Raw genomic sequence first — 27,932 nt, 5'->3', positions numbered from 1 at the left:
TATTTATTTATTTAACGATTAATATTATGTAAATAATTTGAAGGATACTTTATGGCTGAATCAAATAGCAGTTGTGTGGGTCTGAAGTAGCGGTAAAAGCAGCATCCACTGCTCACAGACACACACACACTCAGGCGAACACACACAGGTGGCCAAGTGGAGAGATTGCCAGCTGAGAGGAGGAGAGAGAGAGAGAGAGAAAGAGGACGACACGCACACAGATAGTTGGAGTTTCAGGTGGCCGTGCAATTATCCGTTTTTGTTTTGGTTGCACATTCGCCGAGCAAAGCTCGCCGTGTTGGCCTAGGACTCTGCGTACGAGCCAAAAGCTCACGACTTGACACACAAACGGATGGACGGCGGCTGGAAACGACGACAGACGATGGATGACGACGCGTGGAAGTGTCCAATAAAAATTACGTATACGCAGCGAGTGCCCGAAGCAGCGGCTCTGTGCCACGAAGCGTGCGGTAATTGGCAACAAGAAAAACACACAAAAAATGGGGATACCCCTTCGACACCTCACCCACGCCTTCCAGCATTTTTGGATGCTGGTTGTAATAAAAGAAGACAAATTATGTTCCCAAAAATAATTAAGGATCTCAAAGGGCTCCTAAAATAAGGTTTAACTTATAATTGTTTATAAACTTTAAGTATTCGAAAAATCAGTAAAATATTTTAAAAAATATTCCTAAACATAAAAAGAATATAAATTCTACATTCTGTTAAATACTGCCCCTTATGAACAATATTTATGAACATACATAAACTAATAATATTATTTTATTTTAGTCAAATATTAAAAAGTCGGTTTCTAAGACATGGAAATTTATAAAAACTTTAAGAAATACTTTCATTACGGAACTTCATTGAATTTAGAGTACAAAATAGGAATCATAAAAAAATCATAAGCTTAAAAGTTTTCAAAATTTAAAAATGTAAATATGATTACTTAAAATATAGTTTCAAAAAAAACTTTTCTCTTTTGTGTAAGTGGTCGCCAGCAATAAAACAATGGTTCCAAATTGCACATCGGATTGGCTGTGCCTAAAGAAATTGGCCTCAACATCGGCGGCATGTCAGCATGTCGCCGAGGCTATAAATCTGTACAGACCTTCCGATGGACTTCAGAGAACGCTCTAGTGAACCGGCGGGCGGAATCATGAACGGGGGTTCCCAATTCTGCTCCTGAATAGCTGCACGAACACAAGCCGAAGTATTTCTTCGTAGAGCACGTTGTAATTATCGCGTGAAATCAAAGCGATGCCGGGGTCCCAATGCCCTGCCAAAACAATGAGTCCTGCCTGGTGGCCTGGCAACGCTGCCTTTCACTGCGAGGCTCCTCTGTGCTCGGACTTTTATGTTTGCCCGCCTTCGAGCTAAGCTGATTATTTCATTTCCATTGTGCTCGCCCCCGCCATAACTTAATTTTTATGGCACTTATGATATTTTAATCTAATGAAAGTGTAATTACATTGCCATTGCTAATTTATACTTATGGCGGAGCCAGTATTTGTACCTGTTACACTGCACACAATCATTTTGAAGTATATAATTTAATTTCGATTTTATTTTTAAGTTTTATGCCCTGGTGTAATTAAGACACTAACTCAGCAACCCTAACTATTTTTTTACTTATCAAAGAAATTAATACGACCAAAAAGAGAAACCCAATTTAACATGAAGTTTTTACTCACTGTGATCAATGTGGAGTACAGGATGTTGGTGTGACTTACCTGCAAAGTAAAAAAGACGAAGGAAATGTTATTTATGTGGTGAGTGAGTGAATTACAGCTGCTGGCGGAAAATGTAAGCGGGCGTTTTCCGCCCAACATCAAAGCCAGCGAAATAACTAAACTTGAATCGATTGCCAGCAGAAATAAAACAAATTTACTTTCCTTTCAAACAAAAAAGAGAAAACATAAACCAATGTGGCAGAGGAACAATGTAGAGGGCACAGAGACAATCGGTGGCGAAGGCTCCCGAGGTGGAATACCTACACACACGCTGCCAGTTGCAAATTGACTTGCTTTTGAAGTACAAAGCATTTGGTGTTGCCATCTGCAGCCCGTTGGCTAAACAACAACATGCCCAGGTTGGAAATGAATCCACAGTGGAGGATACACCACAGGCCAGCGGCGCACCACACCACAAGCGCGAAGGAGGCAGAAGGACAAAGACGTGAGAATTGCTTATTTTGTGAAAATTAGAAAATATCACAGAACGCACAAAAACACTCATACATACACTGAAAACCATGTTAACCAAATAAAAATATGTTATTATGTTATTATAATCTTTGATAAGAATGTTTAAATAAAACCTCTTTTGTGCTTTCTATTTAAATATATTTAATTTCATAGTGACTTTATATTTTTACAGAAGAAGAAAAATATTTAATTAAATCAAAAATTAACGAATTTTGAAAGCAATTTAGAATTTACATAGAAAGAAGTGTTCAAAAGCTCTTATATTTATTTTTAAAAATCGAATCAAATGTTTTCTCCCAATATACATGTGGTTTAAACGATGACAATAATAAATAAAACCTTTTGAATGGGACTTAATAAAGAGTATTAACTAAGGCTGAAACTTATTTCTACTTTTCTTTTTTAGGAACTTTTGCAAATGCCGATTTCAAGGGCTATATTTTCTCTCAGCGCAATGACACACATGGCTACACGCAGTGGTATCTTGAAGCACGAGCAGAAATCTCCAGTCGACTGTGTGACAGTTGCGAGCTACTTCAGCGGCTCCTTGGCTACGTCTCCATCTCGGTTTCAGTCGCCATCCCTTCTCTAGATTCGAATTCAGAACAGAACAGAACCCTTTCTGGCTGTGTGTCAACATCAGCGTGGTTTGTTGCCCTGCAGTCCGTGCATAATTAGTAGAAATTGCAGGAGCCAGCTAGCCAGGCACTCGAAACCGCAACACGGAAGCGGTGCCACCAGGACTCTTGTCGCATCCATGTCAGCCAGGACAATTGCCGCTGTCACTCAGCCAGTTGATTGGAGTGAAAGTTAAAGTTGAGCTCCTCAAAGTAATTGTCGCCTTGCTCTCGTTCCTTTTTTTTTTGTTGAACAACTCAAGCCTTTTGCTTCATAAAACTCTCATTGAGAAATTGTTAATGTTTTCATGGCCCAAAGCAGGACGAGCTCTGTGAAACGGATATACAAAGTAAATTGTGTGCATTAGCCAGGACCTGAGCAGGGTTGGGGTTCCAAAATGTCCTTCCAAATTGAACAATTTTCAATAAAGGCCCGCACAAGGCAGCCAGCCGAAAGGTAACATTGTCCCATTCTGCTGTGTAAATATATGTAGACTACCCTGTGTGTGTGTGCCTTGGTTACGGTCAAAGGATACGTATAATGGATTGCCAGTTAGTTGCCTCAAAAAGGGTTACACACACTCGAATTCAGGCTGCAAATAAGCCGAAAAGTTATCAGCCCTTAGACACCAAAGGTGTTGCTAGCAAAAGCTATTGAAAAAAAGCTGGGAAAATTTAAATAGCTGGGGAAAATGAACTGCTGCTGGGCATGCCGGAAAGCAGTTATCCTGACTCATTTCCCTCTCTCTCCAAGTTCATTCAAGTGTTAACACGCGTTTTCAATTAGCCAAAATTGCCGCTCACTGAGCTCCACATTATCCAACAAAACAAAATAGAAGCGACTGAAAGAGTTTATTTAATGAATGGTGTCCCAGGCAACATAACATGACTTATATATTGTGAAAGGATTGCAATACTGCAAATTAATGCAACAAGAAGAACAAATATAGAATATAAATTTAAATAAGAAAATTAAACAATTAAAGTTTGGAATTTTGACATTCTAAAAAGATAAGAAATAATAGTAACAAATAAGTTATTAGGTATATTCCTAAATGAAGAAAATGATAACTTAAATTGAATTCGATTCTTATGCAAGTACAAATATATAAAAAGATTATGGACATTAACTAGACAGGGCTTAAATATTCTTTAAAGATTTTGATTTCATCCAAATCTCCTGTCTTCCCATTAAATAAATCTAATTTTAGACTATGTTTTTCGATGAGTATTCCTCTGCAGTCCAACAACATTGCACTTCCCCTAGCCAAACGCTTTTAGATTTCGACGCGTTGTTAGGAGTGTCTGTCTGTCTGGCTGTCTAGTCCCATTGTCTTGGCAAGTGTGACGAAGTGCTGTCTGTGAATGTGTGCGTGGCTCCTGGTTGTTTTATGGTGTATGAGTGTGCGTGTGTGTGTGTGTGTGCGAGGGTCTCCCGACTTCCGCTTATAACTCGACTCGACTTTTAGCCACCTCAAGAGCTGACTTGACGGACGTGGCTTATTGTTTCATTTTGCTGCCGCGTTCGTTTATGACTGAAACAGCATACAAAAGCAATTTATCAAGTCCTAATTGTGTGTGTGTGTGGGTGGGTGTGCAGGCGTGTGTACTTGTCATTGGTGTGTCAGGTGAATTTAGCTTTAGTTTGTTGTACTCTCAAGTTGTCTCTGTGCCCCCTCTTTCCGGCCTTTTTCTCACAATCCTATTTACTTGCGGCTGACAATTGATGAACTTGAAAGTGGAGCACAGCGATGTGCTAGAAAAGCAAGAGCCTAAAAAAATAAGCAAATCCGGATTGACACTTTCCATATTCCGAACTGAACTCTGCGCTCTGTTTCATTCCACATTTCGGCGGCATATTTCATGCACGAGAATAAAAAGCTATTAGGGCTAGGCGTGGAGCTGGGAAAAACGACAAAAGACAGCCGGGCAAACGACAGCTGTCTTCAACTGCAGCCCGAGTGCATAAATCTTGCGCGGAAATGTCAGCGTAGGACGAACGACAAAAACGCGCCCAGCACTGTGATAAAATGGCCGGCGTGCAGCTTTTATATGACACTACTGCTGCTGACACTCAAAAAAAAAGGAAAAACCAATCGGAATAAAATAAATATTTTCAAGTCTTTAAGGCTCATAGCTTTGGTAGATTTTCAAGCGTTTATAGAACATTAAGTCAGATTTACATAACAATCCCTAAACAGTTTGTAAATAGAAAAATCCTTGCTCCTTTCAAACTAAGAAAACCCTGTCTCTTTATAAAACAGCTTGAACCGATCCAAAATATTCAATAAAACCGAGTTCTATGATCAATAAATTTGATATATTTTATTAAAATATAAATCGTGTGTTTGCGAAAAACCGATTGGGCGTTTTAAATAGAATGCATTTATCAATCTAGAGTAACTATACAATTACAACAAAAACAAGAAAGAAAAGCTCACTTCGGGCAGAACCCAACTTCGGCTCAATATACCCTTGCAGAATATTGTGTAAATTATATTGGTTGACCATAAAACCCATAAAAAATCCCAATTGTTCAGTTATGTATAGGATATAGTCGGTCATAACTTTACCAAATATAATATAATCCGATTTCCAAGTGACATACCTCTAAGGACTTGTGGTTGGATTCTCTAAAAATCTGCATTCAAAATTTTCATTTTAGCGTTGACCGAGTTTTTGACCCATTTTCATGTTGGTTATTTCTAAGTTTCCGATGAGTTGCCCAAAGGTGACCCACAATTGGACTCCTAGATTCCATAACTTTACCAAATATAATCCGATTTCAAAGTGGCATACATCTAAAGACTTGTGGTTGGATTCTATAAAAATCTGCATTCAAAATTGTCATTTTAGCGTTGCCTTTACAAACACCAAAGTTATGGCATTTCCAATCGTTCAGTTATATGGCAGCTATAGGATATAGTCGGCTGATCCGGCTCGTTCCGACTTATATACTACCTGCAATAGAAAGACAACTTTTGGGAAAGTTTTAAGCAGTTATCTTTGAGGGACTAGTTTGCGTAGAAACGGACAGACGGACGGACAGACGGACGGACAGACGGACGGACGGTCGGACAGACGGACATGGCTAGATCGACTGTCCTGGTGATGCTGATCAAGAATATATATACTTTATAGGGTCGGGAATGTCTCCTTCACTGCGTTGCAAACTTTTGACTGAAATTATAATACCCTCTGCAAGGGTATAAAAACTTAATAATCCACAGTTGGTTTTTAAAATACCTTTTTTTAATTTAGAACACATTATTTGTTAAGATACGCTTTCTGGACTTTCTGGTTTTTCTAAGTGCTTAGCTAGTGTGGCAGTTACTGGAAACGGGTTCTCTCGTTACAGTCTGGGGTTTCTTAAGCCCGCAGATTAACTCAAGGCGACGGGAAGGAGGAGCTTTGGGGGGCGGTAGGTCCTAGCTGTCGACAGGCAACAGAATCGCGCGGTTTTTGGCCTCCTTCCTTTCAGCGACAGAGCCAAGTCAAATTGCAAATTGCATATTCAAATGCGGCGGCTTTTTCCAGTCTGCGGCTGTCGCTTGTACAAATACTAAAGATTTGCTCATGCAGCGCAAAAATAACTGCCTGACTATGGAGTATGGTATATAGAGTCCTTCGTATTTGACTGGCAGACAGCGTGAAATGAAAGGCGCAAATATTTTGGCCCAAAATTGAAAATTAAATTCGCCCCCCCCCTTGAGTACAATCCTACGGAAAAAAGAGTTGCACAATCGGCCTGCACATACCTCATATCTGACCCGACCTGACCTGGAAAAACGAGAACTGCCTTGTGAGATTTTGCCCCAAAGAAATGTCCCCAAAAAGATGCAGCCATGACAGCAGACAAGAGACATCAGACGCTAATGCTGATATGGCCTCATCCTCCGAAAAGGCAAAGTGCATCCAGCCGCGGGGGTTCCCGACAACGTCAGCGATTGCGCAATATGTGGGATGTGGGTGGGGGCAAAGTGATTCCAGGATCATACTCTGCCTCCTACAAACAGTTGCGATTGAAATAATAGGAGTATTAGACACATATTTGTTAGCTAAAATGATTTTAAATACCAACTATATCGTAAACATCGTAATTTATGTCATATATAATCAAAGTTTTATTTATTAAAATGCCGTTAACTGATTAATAATAAAACACGAATTCTTATTTAATTAACCTCTTTTTCAGCACTTCAATCTTTCCACTCTATTTTACTGGTTAAAATTAACTAGCTAATTTTTTAAAAATATTCATTTATAATTTTCTAAATAAAGTAATAAAATGATATGTTTTTCTGGCACCTCTTTCATATATTTAATACGAATTGAACTTGCTACTTATTTGAATAGTGTAATGTATTAAGAAATCTCTTAATGGCTGCTCTATAACTCTGACCTCTCCTGTTTATCCCCCAACGACTCTGTTTGTGTGGGTTGTGTACGCTAATGATTCAACTCATTTTGTTGGTCTTACTCAATTTGATATTCCTGCCATGCCGGCAGGGGCAACAACGACAATGGGAAGCAATGGAGTGGGGGCGAAAGGAACCGCGACGGCGACAGGATAAGATGCCACCAAGTCGGAGCTCAGTGCTGAAGGCAGTCAGCCTGCCAAGATAGTTGGCCCAATCGCTGTCCCCGGCGACTAGACTCGCCCTGCATTTAAGCCAGCCAGCCAGCCAGGCACCGGCACCCAGTCAGCCAGTCAGCCACTGATGACAACTTAAGAATGTCATTAAATTCTCATACAGCACACAAAAGCTGCATGTGCTCCATGGCGAAAGAATTGCCACGAGGATTTTAGGGACGATTTAAGTAGCACGGATTTAGTGAGCGGAACAGCAGATGCCTTCTGCCGCTGCTTCTGCCACTACTCTGCTGAGAACATGGAGAAACATGAAGACGGGCCCCCAAACAGTACAACAACAATGCCAACAGCTACAACAATAACTGCAAGAACCAATTCAACAGTACCTACAACAATATGTTGCCACTGCACAGTGACTTAACTTGTACAAAGAATATTACTTAAAGATTACGAAAATAAGTAAAACGGAAACTAAATCGCATGAAACAATTTAATAAAGTTCAAAGCCAATAATCTGTATACTTCGAATGTTTTTGCATAAGAAGAGTTTGGATAATTAGTCTACATTATCAAAACTTGATCAGAAAAAAATTACAAAATAGTCATGACAAATTTTAGATTTAGATTTTTTTATTAAAATTTTAATTTTTAAATTTTTTTTCGAAAATTGTTTCTTTAACTGAACCACTATTACCATACTATTTATGTCGTTTTTGAATAAGCAAAGTTTTATTTCTAAGTAAAAGAGCAATAAGGAGAATAAGTTGGTAATCGTTGTAAATTATCTTTGACAATTCTGTTAAAATTAGGTAAATTAATTGTACATTTTTTTTGTTTTTAATTATTTTAAATTCAACATTTATTTTTCCCCAATGTGCAAGGGGTGCATTTGGAATGGCAAGCAAGTTGTTGTCCTTCCTGGAACACAAAAAAAGAAGGAAAGCCATACTTGCAATTGCAAAGTAAAAGAAAAGCAGGCGAAAAAGGAAACATCCAATTGCTGCGAGATTTTGTCTTCTTTCTTCTCTTCCTTTCTTTTATTTTTTGCCACGTTTTTCCAGCTTTTTTCTAAGCGCATACCATCTGACATGTGCAACGCATTCGCATTCAGAAAGTCTATTTCCCGTGCAATTGCAACAATGCGTGTGTTTGCCTGTGTGTGTGGTCTATGTAATTGCATGAACACGTGGTGATGTGTGTGCTTGTATAAGAGTGTGTTTGTGGGAGGCTTCTTCCTCCTTTTCGTTTGCCTTTGGGCGCAAGGAAAACAAATGAGTAGCGGCTGACGACTGCAAATGTAAAATGCATGAGTCTTGTGGAAGGGAGGGGAAATATGTGAAAAAGGCGGTGGGAAAAAGGGGAGGAAAAGTGGGTGAAAAAGTGGGTGAAAAAGTGTGTGGAAAAGTGGGCTGAGAAGTGGGAGAAAAATTGGGTGAAAAAGAAAGGAGGCCAGAGATGCGGATAGAGAGATAGTGGCAGCCAGCGGCTTATTTAGTATGCAAGTTTGTTGGCGACATCAACTAACCAAAATTGCACACACATGCACTCTCATCAGACGAAAAAAACTTAAATGTGCGTCCTTTAAAAATTTAATAACCCAGCCGTTTTCATGGTCTATTCCCAGGGCTATCTTGCGTTTCGCTTCCCGTTGTCAATTTAAATGTTACTGCAGCAGCTTACAGAATAAACATCGAAATGATGGGATTTGGTCAAGTCAGATGACTGCAATATCTATTTGCTTATGCGCCAGGCATTCCGAAAGGATATGAGCGTGCACTTAAAAAAAAAATGGCTCAAGGGAATGACATAAGGATGTGCTAAATTTATTTATATATTTCAACCCAAATTTGCCATCACAATTATTGGGTATATTTCAATCTAAAGTTACACAGATTTTATAGACAGTAAAATACATTAATAGAATTACTTAAATATAGCTACACATTTATTGTAAAATAAGAAATTTGTGTAATGAAATTGCCATTCCTCCAAATAAAATTTCTGCTTCTAATATAGTTTTTTAATTTCATAATTGTATTTTGGTGTTTCCTTATTTTCAGTAGTGGATGATGAATTTAATGACTAGCTCAGCTCGTCCCTTTTTCTTCCAGTGCAGCAAAGCACTTCCTCCTTCTTGGCTTTCAAAAGCTCCTTAGCCGGGAGCAGAAGGAGCCAATACATGGCAGCGGGCATTTATATTAAACATTAACATAACACACGGGAAATGCGAAATGCGAAGACAACGCACTTGGCATGCTCAACATGTTGGCCCGGAGCTGATGGCCCTGGCTTCGTCTGCTGTCATTGTTGATTGCTTATAAAAATATTTATAAAATGCAGATTGCATAAATACAATATGCAGCCCAGCCCCATCAATTCGTCCATTCATCCGTCTATCTGTATCTCAATTCAAATATCCGATCGCTTTTTGTTTGTGCCCTGTCTAATGCGGTAATCTGTGGAAGCCTGATGACAATCTATTTGTGCATTTCTGTTTGTAAGCGTTTATTTATTTACATTGATTCGCTTTTTTCCCTCTGGCCCCGAAGGTAATGGGTGTAACCACAACAATTGCTATTGTAATTGAAAACACACACGTATGAAGACAAATGCCTGAAGGCCATTGGGACCCAAGTTGACGGTGTTTGCTGATGTTTTCCCAGTGTTTTTCCTGTTGGCAGCGCGATTTTCATTTTATTTCGCACATTTTTTCCCATTTCACACATGATTTCTGATTGCCAAGCCTAATGCGCTCGAAAATGTTGAGGCAACCCAGATAAACGAAAGTGAAGACGGCGCAAAAAATTGCATGTAATGAATAAATTTCGTGGCAAGGCCAAGGGGGCGGAGTGGGTGGTGGGTGGAAGGTGTCGAAATGGGAGGGGCAAGGGCCAAGACCAAACACGGTGAAAATGAGCCTGGCAAACGTAATGGAATTGCTGTTGCGTTAAATTTTTCAATTTCATTCAATTTACACGAGGCCCACCGCAGACGCACGCAGGAAATTTTTGAAAGTACTCCACCAGCGAAACGTTCTGCAGGAAAAGCAGAGTGGGCGGTGGGTGGTGGGGGGTAGGGTCGAACTGAAGGTTCAGGTTGAAAGTCCCGGGTAACGCCTTGAAGTTTGGCGGAAATGTAGCAATTTGTATGCTGCGCCTAAACGAATTTTAACGATATGTGAAATGATATTCGAGGCTGATCAAAAATGCCAGGCCATGCCACGCCCCCCTCCCACCTGCCTAAGTCTGTGCGCCCCAGTGTTTTTCCTCACCTTACGGCAAATTGCCGTGTTCATTAAAAAGTCAACGCCAGCGTCGTAAAATCTTATATGACCGGGAAATAGGAAAATAGAGGCTAGCAGGGGCATGGGCAATAAGCATATACACTTAAAATTTAATTTACAATCAAAGTGGAAAATAAACCTCAAAATATATCTAAAACATCATAAAGAAAAGAGAACTATATTACCAAATGGCACAACATTTTGAATACATGCATTTGTTTTTTTTTCTGTAAGTCAAAATCGTTTTGTATCAGTTTGAGCTTTGGCTGTATACTAATTCGATTAAAATATATTCTTTAAATAGTAATATTGCAATTATACAATAATAGATTATTAAGTAAAATGTGTTTAAAGGGAAAAACCTTGGTAATTTTGATAAATATTGATTCTAACATTTTGTAGGCCTTGTTCTTCAGCTATTATGATTGACTTTAGATGGAAATTAATTAATTTAATGAATTGTTTGCAAACAAAACGTTAGCTTAATTCACTAAACCAGTAGTCATTAAATGGGCACTTTTAAAAACAATGTATTATATCAAATCGATAGAACATATTAGCCTACAAATAAGGACAATAAGCAATGTTATTTTTAATGAATTGTTTTTAAATTATATTTTTGTATATAATGTTATATATAATATTTGGCTTAACATCCATCGAGCTTATCCGGCTATGATGCAGCATTGAGTGGCGCCCAAGTTGCCATCTCCAGAAACGCAGCAGCGGCATGGGGTTGAGTGCTGATGGGTCGGCATTTTGGCCATGGTCACAGCCAGCCAGCCAACTTTGGCTCTCGCTTTGAGTCGATGTGAGCTGGGCTGAGTTGAGTTGTTGCCGCAAACTGCAAAAGTGTCAACAACTTGTAATCACCAAGGCAGCCGAGTGGGAATGGCGGGGGCGGGAGCGGGAGTAGGCGTGCCAGAAGCCAGCCAGCACTTGGTCACATTTTAACACCTGCTCGTTATCAACTTTTGCCGGCAACAACAACTACGGGAAAATGGCAAAAAATGAGAGAGAATATTGCAGCGACACCCGCAAACTTTCATATTTTTTGGCCAGCCTGGCAGCCCTGCCCTGAATTATGTCAAAGTTGCGGGCGGCAGAAACAAAACCAAAACTAAACTAAAAAAAAAAAAAAGAAAGATGCCAAGGGAAGGAAAGGTGAAAACTGCATAGAACAAATGCCGTAAAGTTGCTAGAGCAATTCGGTGGGCGGGGGTCAAAGGGCGCGGGGGCGTGGCAAGTGCCACCCATCGCTCGTTCATTAGTGTTGTCAGCTTTGGTGTCACAGCCTGAGGCAGGACCCGCCGCTTGTTGTTGACACTTTTTCATGCAAAACAAGTTGGCCAAAACACTCAACCCCTGCTACGCTCAAACATTCTGGCCTTAAATTTATGGCAAACCAAAGAAACACGAGCCGTAACAATTGTAAATTCAAGCGTGATATAATTGCCGGCGTGGAATGTCTGGAAATAAATTTCAAAATCCCCAAAGCACACACAGCAAATAAAAGGGAAATCGAATGGAATCCACTTTTTATCTGTTAAACATATTCGGCAGGGTCGTCCCTCGCATAAAACAATTTAGATCGAATTGAAGGGATACTGAAAGCGATTTCGGTGCAGCGATAAATGTGTAAATTTCCCGGCCGCTCGACTGATTAAATGCCAATGGAGGAATAAATTCTGGCAATGTGTGTGGCCTTTGACCTTAATTTGAATGCAAATTAAGCGGAAGTTTATCTCTGCCGTTCAGGAAGCGCCTCCAAATCAAATGCTAACACATTTGCCTCCAAAAACTTTTGCCTTATGCCACTAATTACTTGGCAAACACGGGGATAACTAAAACAGAAATAAACAAAAAACCTGGGCCACACGACACGAAATGTCTTCATAATAATAGAAAATGCAAACGAATAGTTCCGCAACGGAGCACGCCCATCCAAAGCATACACATCCACATCTCTGGTCCGACTTGATTAATCGACGCCCCCTAGAAGTCCGAAGGTTTTGGGGTCTAATCCCCCTAACCTTTCACCTTTGTCTGCCATCGGACGAAAGTGTCGAAAAGTGAGCAATCACTGCAAAATGCGACGAGTTTTGGGAACAATCACGCAATCTACTTATTACCCATTAAGGTCCCTCTTCGTTGGCTTTGGGATGTAATGGTAATCGATCAAGGCACCGGCCACGAGCTGGGTGAGACCACAAAGCCGACACGCCATGTCCTGTGAAGTGGACTCCACTCGCTGGCGGACACCCATCTGTCAGGCAGGAGGTTTTCCCGCTGTCTGTTTGCCATGTCCTGCGAGGTGACAAATCATATTGCCGACAATAAAGTCAACATGGCGGACCCAAGGACACGGTGATGGCGACCAGATCGAGCGACGCCTACACATGTCACTTGTCACCCGCCGATGATGCGTCTATGCTAATATCCATTTAAATGGCTTTAAAGTCGGCCAGAGACCAAGGCCTTTGCAATTGGTCATGCTCACGCAAATATAATTAGGCACGCACGAAAAATGAAAACTCAACACGCCAGGCGGCTTTCTCCATCCATTTTGCCACCGCAAGGACTTCCGGCCACAGCGACGACAACTGGGCAAACGGCAACGACAGCTCTAAACGGAGAAAAATATCACAATCGAAAATCGAGACTAAATTCTTAATTTTCTTTTGTCTTCTAAAGTTCAAGTTTTAAATAATAGAATAAAGATCCAAATTGGATTGCTTTTGAACGCCCAATTGATAGTCATCGAGACTTGTGTACTCGAACAACGTATTGGTGCTCCACTGAAAAACTTAGGCCCAGATTATCAACCCTTGTTTCAATATGTGACAGGAATGTTGTATTGAAGTTATATATTGTAGTACATAGCACAATACAATAAATGACTAAAGATGAGATTTTTAACCATGGAAAACCATGAATTAAAAGATAATAATTAATTTATTTAAATTATTTTTTAATGTTGGATATAAAGCAAAGGTACCAAAAATTTGTTGTCCTAAAAATCGTGAGCGTCAGTGAGTATTTCGATTATTTTTTCCAACTTTTTTATCTTTCAAGTTTTTCCTGGTGTAGGCTCTTTGTAGTGGGTGCCTAGGATTTAACCTGAACGTAGCTTGAGTGCTTTTTGAAATATTTTACTAATGCCAATTGAGGCTCGAGTGCTGGTCAAGAGTTGCGTGTCGGCTGTGCCACTGCCATCGGGGCTCAATTAAAAATTTTGTACTGCCTGCTGCAGTGAAACCATGTTATAAATCCAAGTCGTCGGACTTGACAACCCCTTTAGAAATGTCCAAACCAAGCGACACTAAGCAAACATATTGGAAAAACTCCGGAGAGAGGGAAATGCAAAGGGAGTGCATTGAACTTTTCCCGCTTCGAGGTGACAGGAGTTGGGAATTAGCCGGGCCCGGAAATGTTGCTTTTCATTATATTTTATGAAACCGGGTCGACACGCCAAGTGTGGCGAATGTGAAACGAAAGCCAGAGCGACAAATGATGCCGCCATTTTTCAGTTAACCCCCAAAATCATTGTGGGCTTTAAGATACTCACTACGAAAAAAAGAATAGCTGAAATTTCCATAGAACTGAGGAGCATCCGCCATGAGTTTAAGCAAATTGCCATAATGAACCCTTTTTTTTTCCTTCTTGCTTTGCCGCCCGTTTTGACGCCTTGCCAATTTTATGTAGTCTCGGGCCTGCCAAGCGAAAGAGGGGGCGTGCCACAGACAGGGGCAAAGGGTCTGGAACGGCATCGGTTAAGTTACCATGCGTTTGCCTTTTTCGGTGTTAAAATGAAATCTATAAAAATAAGTGTGGCATGTTCGGTGCCACTCTGGGTTTTTTTCTTGCCAGCCCAAGCTGCTGTCTGTGTATGTCTGTGCGCCGTTTTTGTGGGGGAGTATTTGGGCCAAAAGAGCCCCATCGCATCGCTCGGCATTTAACCAGCTCACTTTTGGGTTATTAAATGATGAAGCAGTTTGCCGTTAATGACTGCCAAAATGGCGACGCTTGCCGGCTTGGCAATTGGGGGGCTGGAAATAGAGGGTGGCAGGGGTTTTGTGGGTTAAGGGAGAAGGGAGAAGGGAGTGGGGCGAAGGGCGAAGGGAGGACGTCGGCCAGCCCTTTGAGTTTATTGAGCTCTCTAAACCGTTAGCTGGCATCGTCCTGTGTGCCACCAATCTGGTCCTTCTCCTGGGCCTGGCATGTCAGCTTGTTTAATGAGGGTAAAATTAGCGCTGTCTCAAGCTTATTAGCCCCACTTGGGAGTTTGGTTAATGCCAGTCACTTTATGGACCCCAGCACTGCGACTCAAGTCAATTTAAAGCGACTTAATTATTTTGATTTATCGCCAGCAAAGACACTTGAACTATCGATGGGTAATTTTAGAGTGCCTTTGATTAACATAAATGATGAGACCGCCTAACGTTAAGCGCGAAATTTGTATTGCTAAGGTAAGGGCAGAAAAACCAAAAGGGGTGGAGTTCAAAAGTCGCCACAAATCAAGGTAATGACGTGCAGTTTTATTTTTTTGCGTGTGTCGCTGGACTCGAGGCATTTACTTTGCATTGCGCATACGCCATGTGGCCTCAAAACGGCTCAAAGGCACGCAAATGAAAATGACCAATGTGCTTAATTTCTTAGCATACTTTTCGGCGCTGCAAGGCGCAAGAAATCAAGAACAACAGCGAAGTCCTGGCAATTGTTGTGGCTCCATTAGAAACGCGTTTCCCTGCCCCCCCGGCGCTCATCACACTCTTTATATGCAAATAGAGTGGAGAAGGAGGAGCAGGTGAACAAAGGCGCCACTCGGTGGTGACCACTTGGTGGCCTGGCTTTCTGGTGATTTGCCCACCCGTGCGCTGATTGCTCACGCGAACCAAAAGGCTGTGGGTGGACCCTTGGGCCACCTGCATATAATAATAATTCCTTGGGGCTTTGGCCCCGCCGCCCATAAACATGGTAAATTGTTGCTGACTTTGTGACTTTGTTGCCGGTTAATAAGAAACTTACGTCACGCAATATAATTAAGATAAACATAATTATAGTTCGCCGTTATGTGTTGGTTTTTACTGCTGCCTTTGTGGCTTTCTAATCGCAAAGGACCGACGATTGAAGTGCGATTAAAGTTATGCGTAGCTGCGATTTGTTTGATAAAAGTACCTGGTATTTATGAACTTCTAAATAAATTAAATTGACAATCCATTTACAGGATCTTATGTAAAATTATATAATACGAGTATACACCTAATATACATTGTTTTATTCAATGGTTGCTGTCTATATAAGACAAGGGGCTTTGTAAAAAAGCTCAAAAGCTCAAATCTACTTTAGAACAGCGTTTTAAATTTAAAACAACCATTAGCTAAGACTTACATTTTAGTACAGCTTTACAGCTTTCTATTTAGACACAGAAAATAAATGCCAAAGCTTTATTAAGGTACACACAAACGTTGTTGAAACCCAAAAGCTTAAAGCACAGGACTGTTGTGGTAAAAGCTTTATTGAATACGTTTTGAAAGCTTCTTAAAGGACACACTGCTGGGGAGTAAACATTATTTTGCACTGCTTTAACTAATAGTTTGACATGAACTGATAGAGTAAGCAGTGCATATAAGTGAACTCCCATTTACCAACCACCTTTACAGCCCTCCCCAAACTGTAAAACATGAAATGCAAGCTTAAATTAAATTTCCGTAAGTATTTAAATGCCACGAACAGAATTAATAGTATTATTTCGAGAGATTAAAAAACTTAAATTCCATCAAAAATGTATATGCCACTCGCCGCGATTCGAGTCGTATTAAATCGACTTAATGAGCAAAAACACTTTGAACACAAATCGTTTGCCGGCAAATGTGATTAATTAACTTTCGTTCGCTCGCATATTTCGCATGTCGAGATTCAATTTAACGAGTGTAATTAATAATACACGCCGACCGATTGGTGGAGATAGGACTTCCGAAGGACTCACCTAAATAAAAAATTCCAATAATCACGGCCAACGGTTTCAGCATGTTGTCATTGGTTGCAGCACAAATAAAATCCAGATATCGGAGGACGTTGTCTACTGTTCAACTGCAATCGAGAGAGAAGTACAATTTGTTCAATTAATTATTGAAATTGAAGCGAACAGCTGAATAATTGCCAAACGAAAATAAAGTAAACTGTGACACGGGAAAATATTTACAATTTCCCTTTTTTAAACGGAAATCTGTGTTCGGTAGGATAATAAAATGGCAGAAAATCAAATAATAAATATGAAAAGTAAACTGAACAATTATGCTGCCAGTGTCAAGGCGTACAAGTAGCCGTCTGTATCTTTGCAAATGCAAATGTAAATTGCAAAATGCAAATTATGCACATTTTGATTGGGCAAAAGTCAGCAGGAAGTTCTTAAAATTCATTTGTCAAACTACTCTAGCATAAATAAAATTATGATGCTGTTTAAAAACAGCTCCTGATGGTGTGTAATAAGGCAAATACTGAAAGGTGAATGCCCTTTTTCTATTTTGTTTTATTTATTTCTGGCTAACATAAATAGCTGAACAAATTTTTAGGGAGGAGTAACCATAGCAATTTATTATTTTAATCAAATTCGTATAACTCCCAGAAATTTATTATTTTAGCATAATAATTTTGGAATTTGTTTTATTAATGAGCTGAGATTATGATAACCTTTGGCTAAATCTAATCGTAATACAAATAAGACCCTCTCAGCAGCCCCTCATGCAATTATAATAACCATAATGGTATGAGCCATTCCAAATGCCATTTCGAGTTCACACATTAATTATTCGCAGATTTGTACATAACCCCGGGGATTTATTAGTGTCGCGTGATTGCATTGTCCTTGCTATTATTTTTGTTGCTGTAATAATTAATGTGGCACTTTATTGATTTTACAACTTAAATTTCTATTATCCATGCGAATGCTAATGAGGCAAACGGGCAGCCAAGTGGCTGTGGAAATAGTTCGATAAAAATGTGAAAATGAATGCAGGTAAAAAGGTGAAAACAACAGCATAAATTATAATTGTGATTAATGGATTCGCTGAATTAGCATGCCATACATAATTAATATTCATTTGTAACGCAGCCGACCATCAGGGGAGGTGGGTTTAATTTAGAGCCCCCCTTCATTTCGTTTTGCATCTTGAAGATGGCCCTCATTTAGAGACTCTTGGCCCAGTTAGCCCCTCGTTTTGAGTGCATAGCAAATGAAGTTGGCAATAATAACCGGCAATTCATCTTGCTTTTCAGCACATTTACAACTTCCAGGCCCTGTTTTTCGTGTCGATGGCTTACTTTCGGCCAAGCCTACTGACAGCTTTTTTGAGACCCCGGCATTAGCAGAGCATTTAATTTTATGAGCCACGAGCATTTGAGTGATTAAAGTGGCCGAGCAGCTGGACCAACATTTTAAGCCACGCGAACCCACTAAGCTAACAATCGACAAAAGAACGACAAGGACTCAAGTTGGATACCGGAGATAAAAATAAAATCGTTTTGCATAAATCCTGTTGCCGGGACAACAGCAAAGAATGGTCAATCCCTTTGCTACACACAAAAATAATATGTGGCCAACTAACGACTTACCAGCAATTGCAGAGAAAACATTTTATAATTATTAATATTAACGATACTTAAAAGATTGGCACATTTTAATTGGAATAATGCTTTTTTTTAATTATAAATTTTTTTGGTAAATACAAATTGAATGCCCTCGATGACTAGAGCATTAAAATAATTCACTAACGATTTAATGAGCCAGAAAAAAAAGCTATTTATATTAATGCAAAAAAAAACAATTTTAATTGTTTTAAATATAAGCGGTTTTCTTTAACATTTAATGTATAAATATCGCATTTATAAATGAATGAAAAAACACAATTAAAAACAACGTTTTTTTAAGCTTTCATGAAAAAACTGAATGAAGTGAACCACAATGCGGGTTTATTAATATTTTAAGTTTTTTTTTAATTAAGTTTCAAGTATAACTATGAAATGAACTCATTATTCTCAATGTAAACATAATTAATTTAATTCGAAATATTTTTTTCAAAGTGTAGGGCAACCGCAACAGTAGGATGCCACAAGTAAAAAGCAAAGCAAAAGTCAAGTGGCAAGGACGAAAACAAAGCAGCCACAGGACGACAATTGCTGTGACCCGGGTGCGTTTGTGTGCGTAAGGGTGCGTCCGTGTGCAGTATGCCGGAGGAATTGAAGGTGAGTCGGTTGAGGAAGGTGCGTCAGGTGAGCCAAACTGGCCGCAACCACTGAGACAGGCGGATACAAAAGGAAACTCAGGGGCAGCCGAGCATGTGAACGGGCGCATTTCCGACTAACGGGACGCGTTCGACCCGGTGAATTAGCACGCCTCGCTGACGCTTTTCCGCCATTTAGTTTCCGCCCAAAATCAAATGCGTGAGCACATGTGATGGATTCTGTGCATACGTTCGATTGATTTGAATCGAATTGAAATGAAATCTAAATAGTTATCAAGTCGATTGCATTTTCTTTGCCACTCACTGGCACAAAGTAACAAAACTGTTTTAATAATAAAATTAAAGAGGCACTCAAAGACGTATTGTATATTTTAAGATCTCACAAACTTATAACTTTGGGAATAGAGGTGAAAATGTCTATTAAAACTTGCATACAATTTTATTTGAAATATAAAGAAAATAAAATGAATTTAATATTGTAAAAATATTTTTCAACGCATGAAATCACAAGTAGGAATAAAATAAAAACGAAAACCAAGCATGCAAGTATGCTTAGAGTAGTCCGGGTAAGCATAATTTGAAACTTAAAGCCTTCACTTTTTATGAAGTCCCATTTTAGTGTTTCTTAAAGCGAAAAGTTTGCGTTTGGGAAAATCTATTTGTTATGTATCCATATGTTAAAATTAAAAATGTATGCTACTTTCTATATGCTACTTTCTATATGTTAAAATTAAATATGTATGTTGTTATAACAAACAATATAGCTGTGTCGATTTTCTTTTGCCCAAAAACCAAAAGCCACGAACGCTTTTCCGGCATTTAGTTTCCTACCAAACTAGAATTTAAATCGTTGCGCTTTTGCGTTGGATTTTGTGCACTCAATCGTAAAATTTGAATTGAATGAAAGGAAAATCTAATTACGATCGCCAGCCAAATGCATTAAATATGTTTTTGGCGACCACCAATCGGTGAATCAAAGCGATGAGGAGGCATTCCAGTTGTTCGTACCTCAAAAGGTCTCTGGTTGCAAATTGCAGGCGGCCAGCTGGCTGCTTCCGTTTCCGCTTTCGCCCACCCTGGTTGGTTCAATTTGCGGTTCCATTACTAACAGCATATTGGCACATGCTCAGCCAAGTCCCCTTTCGCCGGGCTGTCAGTTTGAGAGAAGTTGCCACCGACATTGGCCACGGCCCGATCCCCGATCCCCAATCCCCGTGAGCTCCGCTCTGGCCACAGCCCGGCCGTCAGACGACCAGGTTCGACTCACGTCCCGTCAACCCAGCACTCGGATAGAGGCTATCTGGCTGCTCTTTTCCACCCAGTATGGCAATTTCGGGGCCCAAGCGATAAACTCGAACATGACGCATTACGTATCCTCCCACCCCTCACACACGCACACTGAGAAACTAATTCCTAATCACGTGTTGAAGACATTTGGTAAAAGTTTTGGCATAAAACCTTATTCGACAATGGCCTTTAAGATCAAGATAAGTTGTATTTGTTTCGGATAACAAAAAAAAGGCTTAACAAAATGCTTTAAGCTATGTGGCTTTTATGGGGATTTGTTAATAACAAAATTTAGATTTTAAAATTACCTGTTTCGTTCTTGAAATCCTATCTTGTGTCCCCAAAACTATACAATTATTTTTATAATCCCAAGAAGATTTTTATCTTTTTAAATAGTTATGCATGGCCTTTTAAAATATAATATTTCCACAATAAAATTTCTCTAGTATTTGTTAATTGCATTAAAGAATGCTTTCAACATCATTATAGAACTAAAATGCCCAGTGCAACCAAATGATATTCAAGAGTTTTCTTTATTTTTATATTTTTCTCAGTGCATGACCTGAGTGAGAGGCTGTCTACGTGCCGAGTAGAGTATAGAGTCTCTATGCCGGCACGCCCCTTGCTCCGCCCACACACACATGAGCTGTTAGCAAAAACTATCTACGTCGCAGAAAAAGTTTCCTTTTTCCACCACGTTCCCAGGAGTAACTTGTACACGATGCGGTTGTGGCTGCAAGCTGAAATGTGAATCGCCGGCTCCAGCTTCCCCGATGTCCTGCCGCCTTTAGCCCCTGTCCCCGCAGGCCCCTCAATCGGCCAATCGAGTTGAGATGAGCTCCTACTTTGCAGCCTGTCACTGTGCGCCAAATCGTCTCGAGCATTTAAATTCGACATTAATTGGATTAAGTCTGCAGTTTGTTTACTCGAGCGCCCCACTCATCGCACTCATGCCCCCACGTCGACGAAGTTGTCCATTCGTCGCATGATTTCTAATTTATTTATTTTGCATAATTGCAGGCAAGCTTATTAAATTACAAATTAAATTTCCAGCCAACTCGATCTGTCGGCAATGCACGAACGATGTTTATCGTTTGACATTTGTTTGGACGCTTCTGCGGTAGACAGCAGAAATAATTGAAAAGCAAGCCGGGTTCAATGAGATGTCAATTAAATTTAATTTTGATGACCTGATAGGTAAGGCATCGTCTGTTCATTCCAAAACCAGACTTATTTGCTTCTGCTATTTAAGGTGAGCTGCCTAACAGGATATCTAAATTTATTTTTGGAATCTTATGATAAAATCAATATCGAAGTTAGTGAGTAGCAGCGTTGGACCTTGGATATTTTTAGAAAAGAAAATTAAAGACCACAACCAATTTAAAAAAGAAAGCACTTATACGCAGTGTATACTATGCATTAGTTTGCTTTTCGAAATTATTTGTATTTACTTTGCCTAGATCCACTTCACAGAAAACCAACAAGAGTAGAAAAATCAAATCATAGTTCGGCCACTAACTTTCATTTGCACAGACAGGCGAAAATCATTTGATTTTGCACCGAATACCGTCCAAAACTGGCTGGCTGCTCAAATGGGAAAAGCAAGCAAACAACTTTTATATTGTTTCGCAAATTAGCTTGCCAGATAGAAATAGAGAGGCATCAGCCTGTGTGTATCATGTGTGTGTCAGCCACGCTGCTTTTGCCCTAATTCGGGCCAAAACCACATTGGCAACAGCAGGGGTAACGAGAACATGAACTCTCAATCCAACTGCCAACAAGTTTATAACTTTTTTTCGGCACGCTCGGCTCCCGGATTGATTCGATTAAAACGTCAACAGTGGCAGGCAGCCGAAGCCAAGGAAAAACAATTCGCCAACTCCATGTGTGTGTGTGTGTGTGTGTGTGGGTGTGTGTGTGAGCCAAGTGCGTGTGTGTGTGTTTTGGCCCTGACATATCCACCTCGATCTCGTTGCCTGCAAAGTTGTCACACCAAATTCGGCTTTACTTTTATTTTGTCATCTTTCTCGACTCGTGGCTGTTGTCTGTTTGGGCCTCATCCTTTGACATTTCGCCCCAGGGCTGGGCTCAGGGGTCAGGGGTCACAGGCCTTAGCCTGTCATGTCGTTTGATCTTTTATTGTGTTTGTTTTACGAGGCGCAGTAAATCCCTTTTAAATTGCAAATTCTTTATGCTCGCATTTTCGGCTCACGCATAAACACCCCACAAAAACCCAAACTCATATGCAGAAGGACGGCTTGATTTGTATTCGTTTTCGCATTTATTTGTGAATTTCATCCGCCATTTTATGATTATTATTTTTTCGCCCAATGTTTTCCTTATTTTTGTTTTTATCGTGTGCCTTCTGTAAGTGAAAGCGAATGTGCGCTGTCGCTGGCGGCGTTGTCACTTGGATATTTCGCACCTACCACGCCCACGATTTGCTGGCCATTCGCCAGCTACCCCGGTGAGTGATAAAAATTTATTGGATCGAAAACAATAAATATTTGATTTGATTCATTTCGTCGGGTCTCTCGTTTCTTGTCCTGCCGTCGTTGTTGGCAGCCCATTATTCGGTTTCGATTGATTTCGTGGCCTGTTCATTCGCTTAATTGAAATACCAAGCTGTTTATTATGCTCTAAACTCCGCGAAGGACATCTAAAAATGGTTGAGCCGTTAAGAAAAAAAAAATTAAAAAATTGTTGGGGTCAGTACGTAATTAACTTTGAAGCTCGCCCTCATTTGCAGCCCATCAAGGAGATGAAGGAGCGAATTAGAGGTGCGGAATAAGAAATGCCACAGAAAGGAAAAGAAACAAAGACGTGGCGGCTGAAAGGGCCACAATTCCCAGCATTTCAACGCCTATTACAACTGCAAATGAACCCATAAACCCATTTAAGCAATGCCCGGAACACGAAAACTTTTCCACCAGGACAGAGGGCATTTGCGTTGAAAGGGAAGGCGTAGGTTCGTCCAGCCTTTCTGATTATTGCTCAACACTTGAAAAGTTTTCGGGCGGCGGCTTTTCTGCCCGCCAGAAGTTTACTTACACCCACTGCGAGGCCAGGCCAGCACTTTGAATAAGAGATAAAACTGTTACGTGCCTCGTGTCTGCCTGAATGGACGGATATTTTTTGTTATCGCACTGAAAAGATGTTTCGTGCTCTGCGTGTTTACCTTGGACATTGCTTTCGTTGCTGTTTTTTTTCTATCCCATATTGGGTATATGGTATTCCTTTACATGTTTGTGACAGCCAGAAGAGGGTCCTCACGAATTAGCAAACTTACTTTGGGTTTCTGGATCTATAACGCTTTGACTTCTTAGAAGGATCCAATCCCCATTATTTTCTTTTAAATTTTAGACAAAGAACTTAGAGACTTTTTAAAACTTTTCACTTTTATACTCTAAATTATTTATCAATCAATAAAATATGTATGTTGAACCAATTAAATTTAAAATAATTTAAATTGTTAGTATATACTTACTGTATTTTAAAAAATTAATTATTTTGCTAACTAAAATGTATAATAAATAAAAAATATTAAAGTATGTAAAATTGATGCATAACTGCAGGGTGTGTCCTATTCGTTTAAGCAGACTCTATAATTTTGCCATACTTTTACCTTCAAGACAGCGAAGCAAGTCCTAGACATACCTCAATCTTATTTCTTGGTATAAACCATTCGAACGAAGAATGTGCCGAATGACAGAAGATGAAAAATTTCCTTTGTGAGCTAAGCATATGCAATGGAAATGCCAAAACGGGAAAAATGAGCCAGGATAGACAACGCGTTTGACGGTATAAGTTACTACAAAGGTGGACCCTTCGATTTTCATTCGCATACCTTTTGCTTAGTTTTGCTATTTGCCACATCAAACAAATCGTCAATAACACTTACACTGACCTTTGCCCCAGCCATTGAACTTTAAGAAAACTTTTTTGGCCCCCCTAAAAAAAATTAACCCGAAAAAAAACAAGACGCGTTTAGAGCCCATTCCTCTCGCCCCCTTCCGACAGCCATCTGCCATCGAGTCATTGGAGCCGTTGTCAAAGGCAGTCAGGCGAGGCAGACAAGCCACAAGGCATCAGAAAAGAGGAAAGGAAAAGTTCCGGAACCTGACCTAACCACCGAATCCATGACGATGGGGCACAGAGGAAGGCGCAGGGAATCAGAGGCCATCAACGTTTTGACCTTGATGAATTCTTCCTGGCCTGACTGATAAGAGCTTCTGACCCAGCCACAAAATCAACGTGAAATAAATAAGAACAGGGGCCGAATGTTGAACACAACACGGCGAATATTAAATACTCTTAGGTATAATCTTTTATTGATGTCTTAAATAAATGCCAAGAAATAAGTGATAGTATAACTAAGCTGAATTTAAGTTCATGTAAACCTTATTACGAAATGTTTTTAAGCATTCGGATTACGTTGAATTATGTCAGTTTTCTTTAGTAGCATATGCTACCTCAGAGATTCCATTTCACGTAATTAGTATAAATATATATGTATGTAAATAAATATATATGTATGTATACTAATTAAGTGAAATGGAATCTCTGAGGCAAGCAGAAATGTTTTAGCTTTAAAGTTTAATAGGGAATTATCTACTAATCCCTTGAAAACTGAAATGGAGATAAAAGTGGAATTTCCCTTTAAATATTGTACTTCAAAGTACAAACAATTTCAATTAATTAATTACTAATTAAAAAATAACAGTTTTTTAAATATATTAATATTCTAATCACGTATAAACTTTTTATATATACATAAATACATACTCCGATAGTAAAAAATTGTTTAAAATCTTTAACAGCATTGTCTTTTTATTTCAGTATAATCTAAGAACAATTCTAAGCAATACCACCTTAAAAGATAAAGCGAAAAGTATCTTCAGAAAGTGTACTTTAAAAAAATGAATTCAAAACAAGCAAACTGACGACGGAAACTTTTACTTTAATTATTTTGTCTCCTTTTGTGTTGCGCTTGAATTTAATGTTGATTTTATTTTTTCTGGCTGTCCTTGTGTTTGTCTTGCTGATTCCGCTGAATGTTTGGCTTCCTGTTTCTGCTGCTGTTCCTGTCGCTTTCAGCATTTTTCAGCATTTCCATTTCCTTCCAAACACTCGCGTTTAGTTTCGTCTGATTGCGAGCTGACGGAGATGCAACATGTTTGAAATTCCGAAAGCGTTGCTCACGTCCTTTTTCACTTTTATTAGTGTATATCTGTTGGTGTCCTTGTTTTGGCTACGCGTGTGTGTGTGTGTGTGTGTGTGTGTGTGTGTGGTAGCTAAATTGAATGACTTGCTTGGCTGAGTTCGTATCGGGGTTAGCCCTTCGTCCTTCCCCCGTATATCTCCATATCTCCAGCGATCCCACCGTGGCTCCATTTCAAGCGGCATGTTAATGTCCCGCCCCTCGTCTCGATAGTGACACTCGCATCCGTGAAATGCAAATGTATGCGTGCCTCCTGAACATTATGAATAATTCCGGTTAAGATTCCTTTTCTGCCATTTGCCATTTTTTCCTACCCATTGTGAGCCTTTGTGAGGCCCTCCACCTGAGCATAAGTAGTTGCTGCTGCTTGTTGAGCGACTTGTTTTGCTCCTACTGCTGCTATAGCTACTGCTCATTCTCATTCCCATTCCCATTCTCGTCCTCAAAGCCATTGTAGTTCATTCCCGGTGCCATTCTCCTTCCCAGTCGTGAGCTGTGACATTTATTATGCAAACCGGAAAGCAAAGCGGCAGACAAGCAGCTTGGGCATTCGGTAATTACACTACACAAAATGATCCTATTACTGCTTATTTCCTCTCGTTTAATAGACTTCTTTGGTAGTATCAATAAAATAGTTTTTGTCTAATTTAATATAATATTCAATTTATTTAGGACCTATCCTTCAATGGGATAGAAAAATTATATTTTTTTCTTTGCAGAAATAGGTACTATTCTAATAAAACATGATGTAATTTATAACTTAATTCAACATTAAAATATAATGTTTTTAATACACTTGTTGTATTGTTGTAATGTATTCTCATCAGGCTTTTAAAAGTCATAAAACAATATCAGTAGGCGACATTCAAACGTATCCCTTGTTATTTACTTCTTGAGCTAAGATAGCATACACACTCCCAACAAGAAATCTTTAATATTTAAGGACTCTGTTGATTTTTGTTCAGTGCACCAAAGCCGGGAAGGAAGCTCTGCCTTCGACTCTGCGATACATTTGCGGTTTAACACCAGGCCGGGGGCGATGATTAAAGCAACTACCTCAAACCGGGCACGAAAAACGAGGCAGCAGGCCGGAATGAATACAATCCGATTCGATCCGGCTCCTCGAGCGTTTCTCATTACTTCCGCTACATTTGCCGGGTTTTGAATTTTGATTAACGCCAGGTGATAAAAAGGTCTTTGAAGCTCCAATTTAATTTGGGTAAATGCCTTGTCTCCCAACCGCCTGACACGTTTTCAACACGGAATGAAGATGCCGCACGAAACGATTGTTGACTCTGTCTATATGGTTGCCTGGTTCTGCTTGTGGCCCAATTCCAAAGGCGTCAAATTGATGGTCTGCCATTAAAACGCACACACACACACACACACAGCTGGGGAGAACCACAGACTTGTCACCTTTCTGCGGTTTTCCTTGGGGTCAGGGTCATTGTGGGGTCAGGTAGCACATTATGCCATCATGCTGGTCTCTGAATCAGCTCAAAAACTATGCATCGGCATTTGCTTTCGTGATTAATCGATCAACATCAGCAGGACCATCAAAAATAATTTACTTACTCTATTGTGAGCCAGCGGGATTGTGAATTATTTCCATCAAACGCTGCTCAATTATACTAAGTGACACCAGAGGGTCGCCAGCAAAGCGAGCTCTGTCATTAATAATAATGGACTACGCCCATCCCGCCCCCTTGCCCCTCCCAATTAGCTCGATTCCATGGGTATGTGTGTGTGTGTGTGAGTGAGAGTGCCAATGTGTGCGGGAAATGTCACTGGGATAATTGAAAATTAATTATGTTGACATATTTGGAAAGTGATTGTTGAGATGGCGACTCGTTGATGATGCCCGCGCCATATAATTTCCAGCTACGACTCCACCCCTCATGGACAGTTGCGGACAACCCGCAGGCGGCCAGTGGATGGCTTGCCACTGTCCTGCGGCAAATTAGCCAGCCCCATTCCTCCCATCAACACCACACCATCGGACCCACTTCAGGGCGGCTAAATAGATGCCTGCCAGGTGGCCATTCATTTGGTGACGGCGCGCCATGCTTTGTCCCTGAATCCCGGGCCACCTGAATGGGCGTTATACATTTTTATACCCGTTACTCGTAGAGTAAAAGGGTATATTGTATTCGTGCAAAAGTATGTAACAGCTAGAAGGAAGCGTTTCCGACCCTATAAAGTATATATATTCTTGATCAGGATCACTAGCCGAGTCGATTTAGCCATGTCCGTCTGTCCGTCTGTCCGTCTGTCCGTCTGTCTGTCCGTCTGTCTGTCTGTCCGTATGAACGCTGAGATCTCGGAAACTATAAAAGCTAGAAGATTGGCATTTTGCATGTAGATTTAAGAAGTTCCTACGCAGCGCAAGTTTGTTTCAAAATGGTGCACGCCCCTTTAACGCCCACAATCGCTTATATACGATTTTAAAAATTTAAATATTTCGGAAAAGTAAAATG

The 27,932-nt window shown here is 40.0% G+C and overlaps 1 protein-coding gene across 2 annotated transcripts in view; it reads right to left on the bottom strand.

The window, feature by feature from the left end:
• LOC108048164 overlaps positions 1-27,932 on the bottom strand; it is a 115,969-nt gene that overhangs the window by 77,713 nt on the left and 10,324 nt on the right. For both annotated transcript variants that reach the window (XM_044458818.1, XM_044458819.1), the window contains exon 3: positions 16,694-16,797. In XM_044458818.1, coding sequence (XP_044314753.1) covers positions 16,694-16,736 — 43 coding nt within the window. In that variant the 5' untranslated portion in view covers positions 16,737-16,797. The remainder of the gene's footprint in view (positions 1-16,693; positions 16,798-27,932) is intronic.

Source organism: Drosophila rhopaloa, unplaced genomic scaffold (assembly GCF_018152115.1).
Source record: "Drosophila rhopaloa isolate 14029-0021.01 unplaced genomic scaffold, ASM1815211v1 contig_178, whole genome shotgun sequence".
Taxonomy (NCBI): domain Eukaryota; kingdom Metazoa; phylum Arthropoda; class Insecta; order Diptera; family Drosophilidae; genus Drosophila; species Drosophila rhopaloa.
The sequence above is the reverse complement of the archived record's forward strand: the minus strand, read 5'-3'. Positions and strand labels throughout refer to the sequence as shown.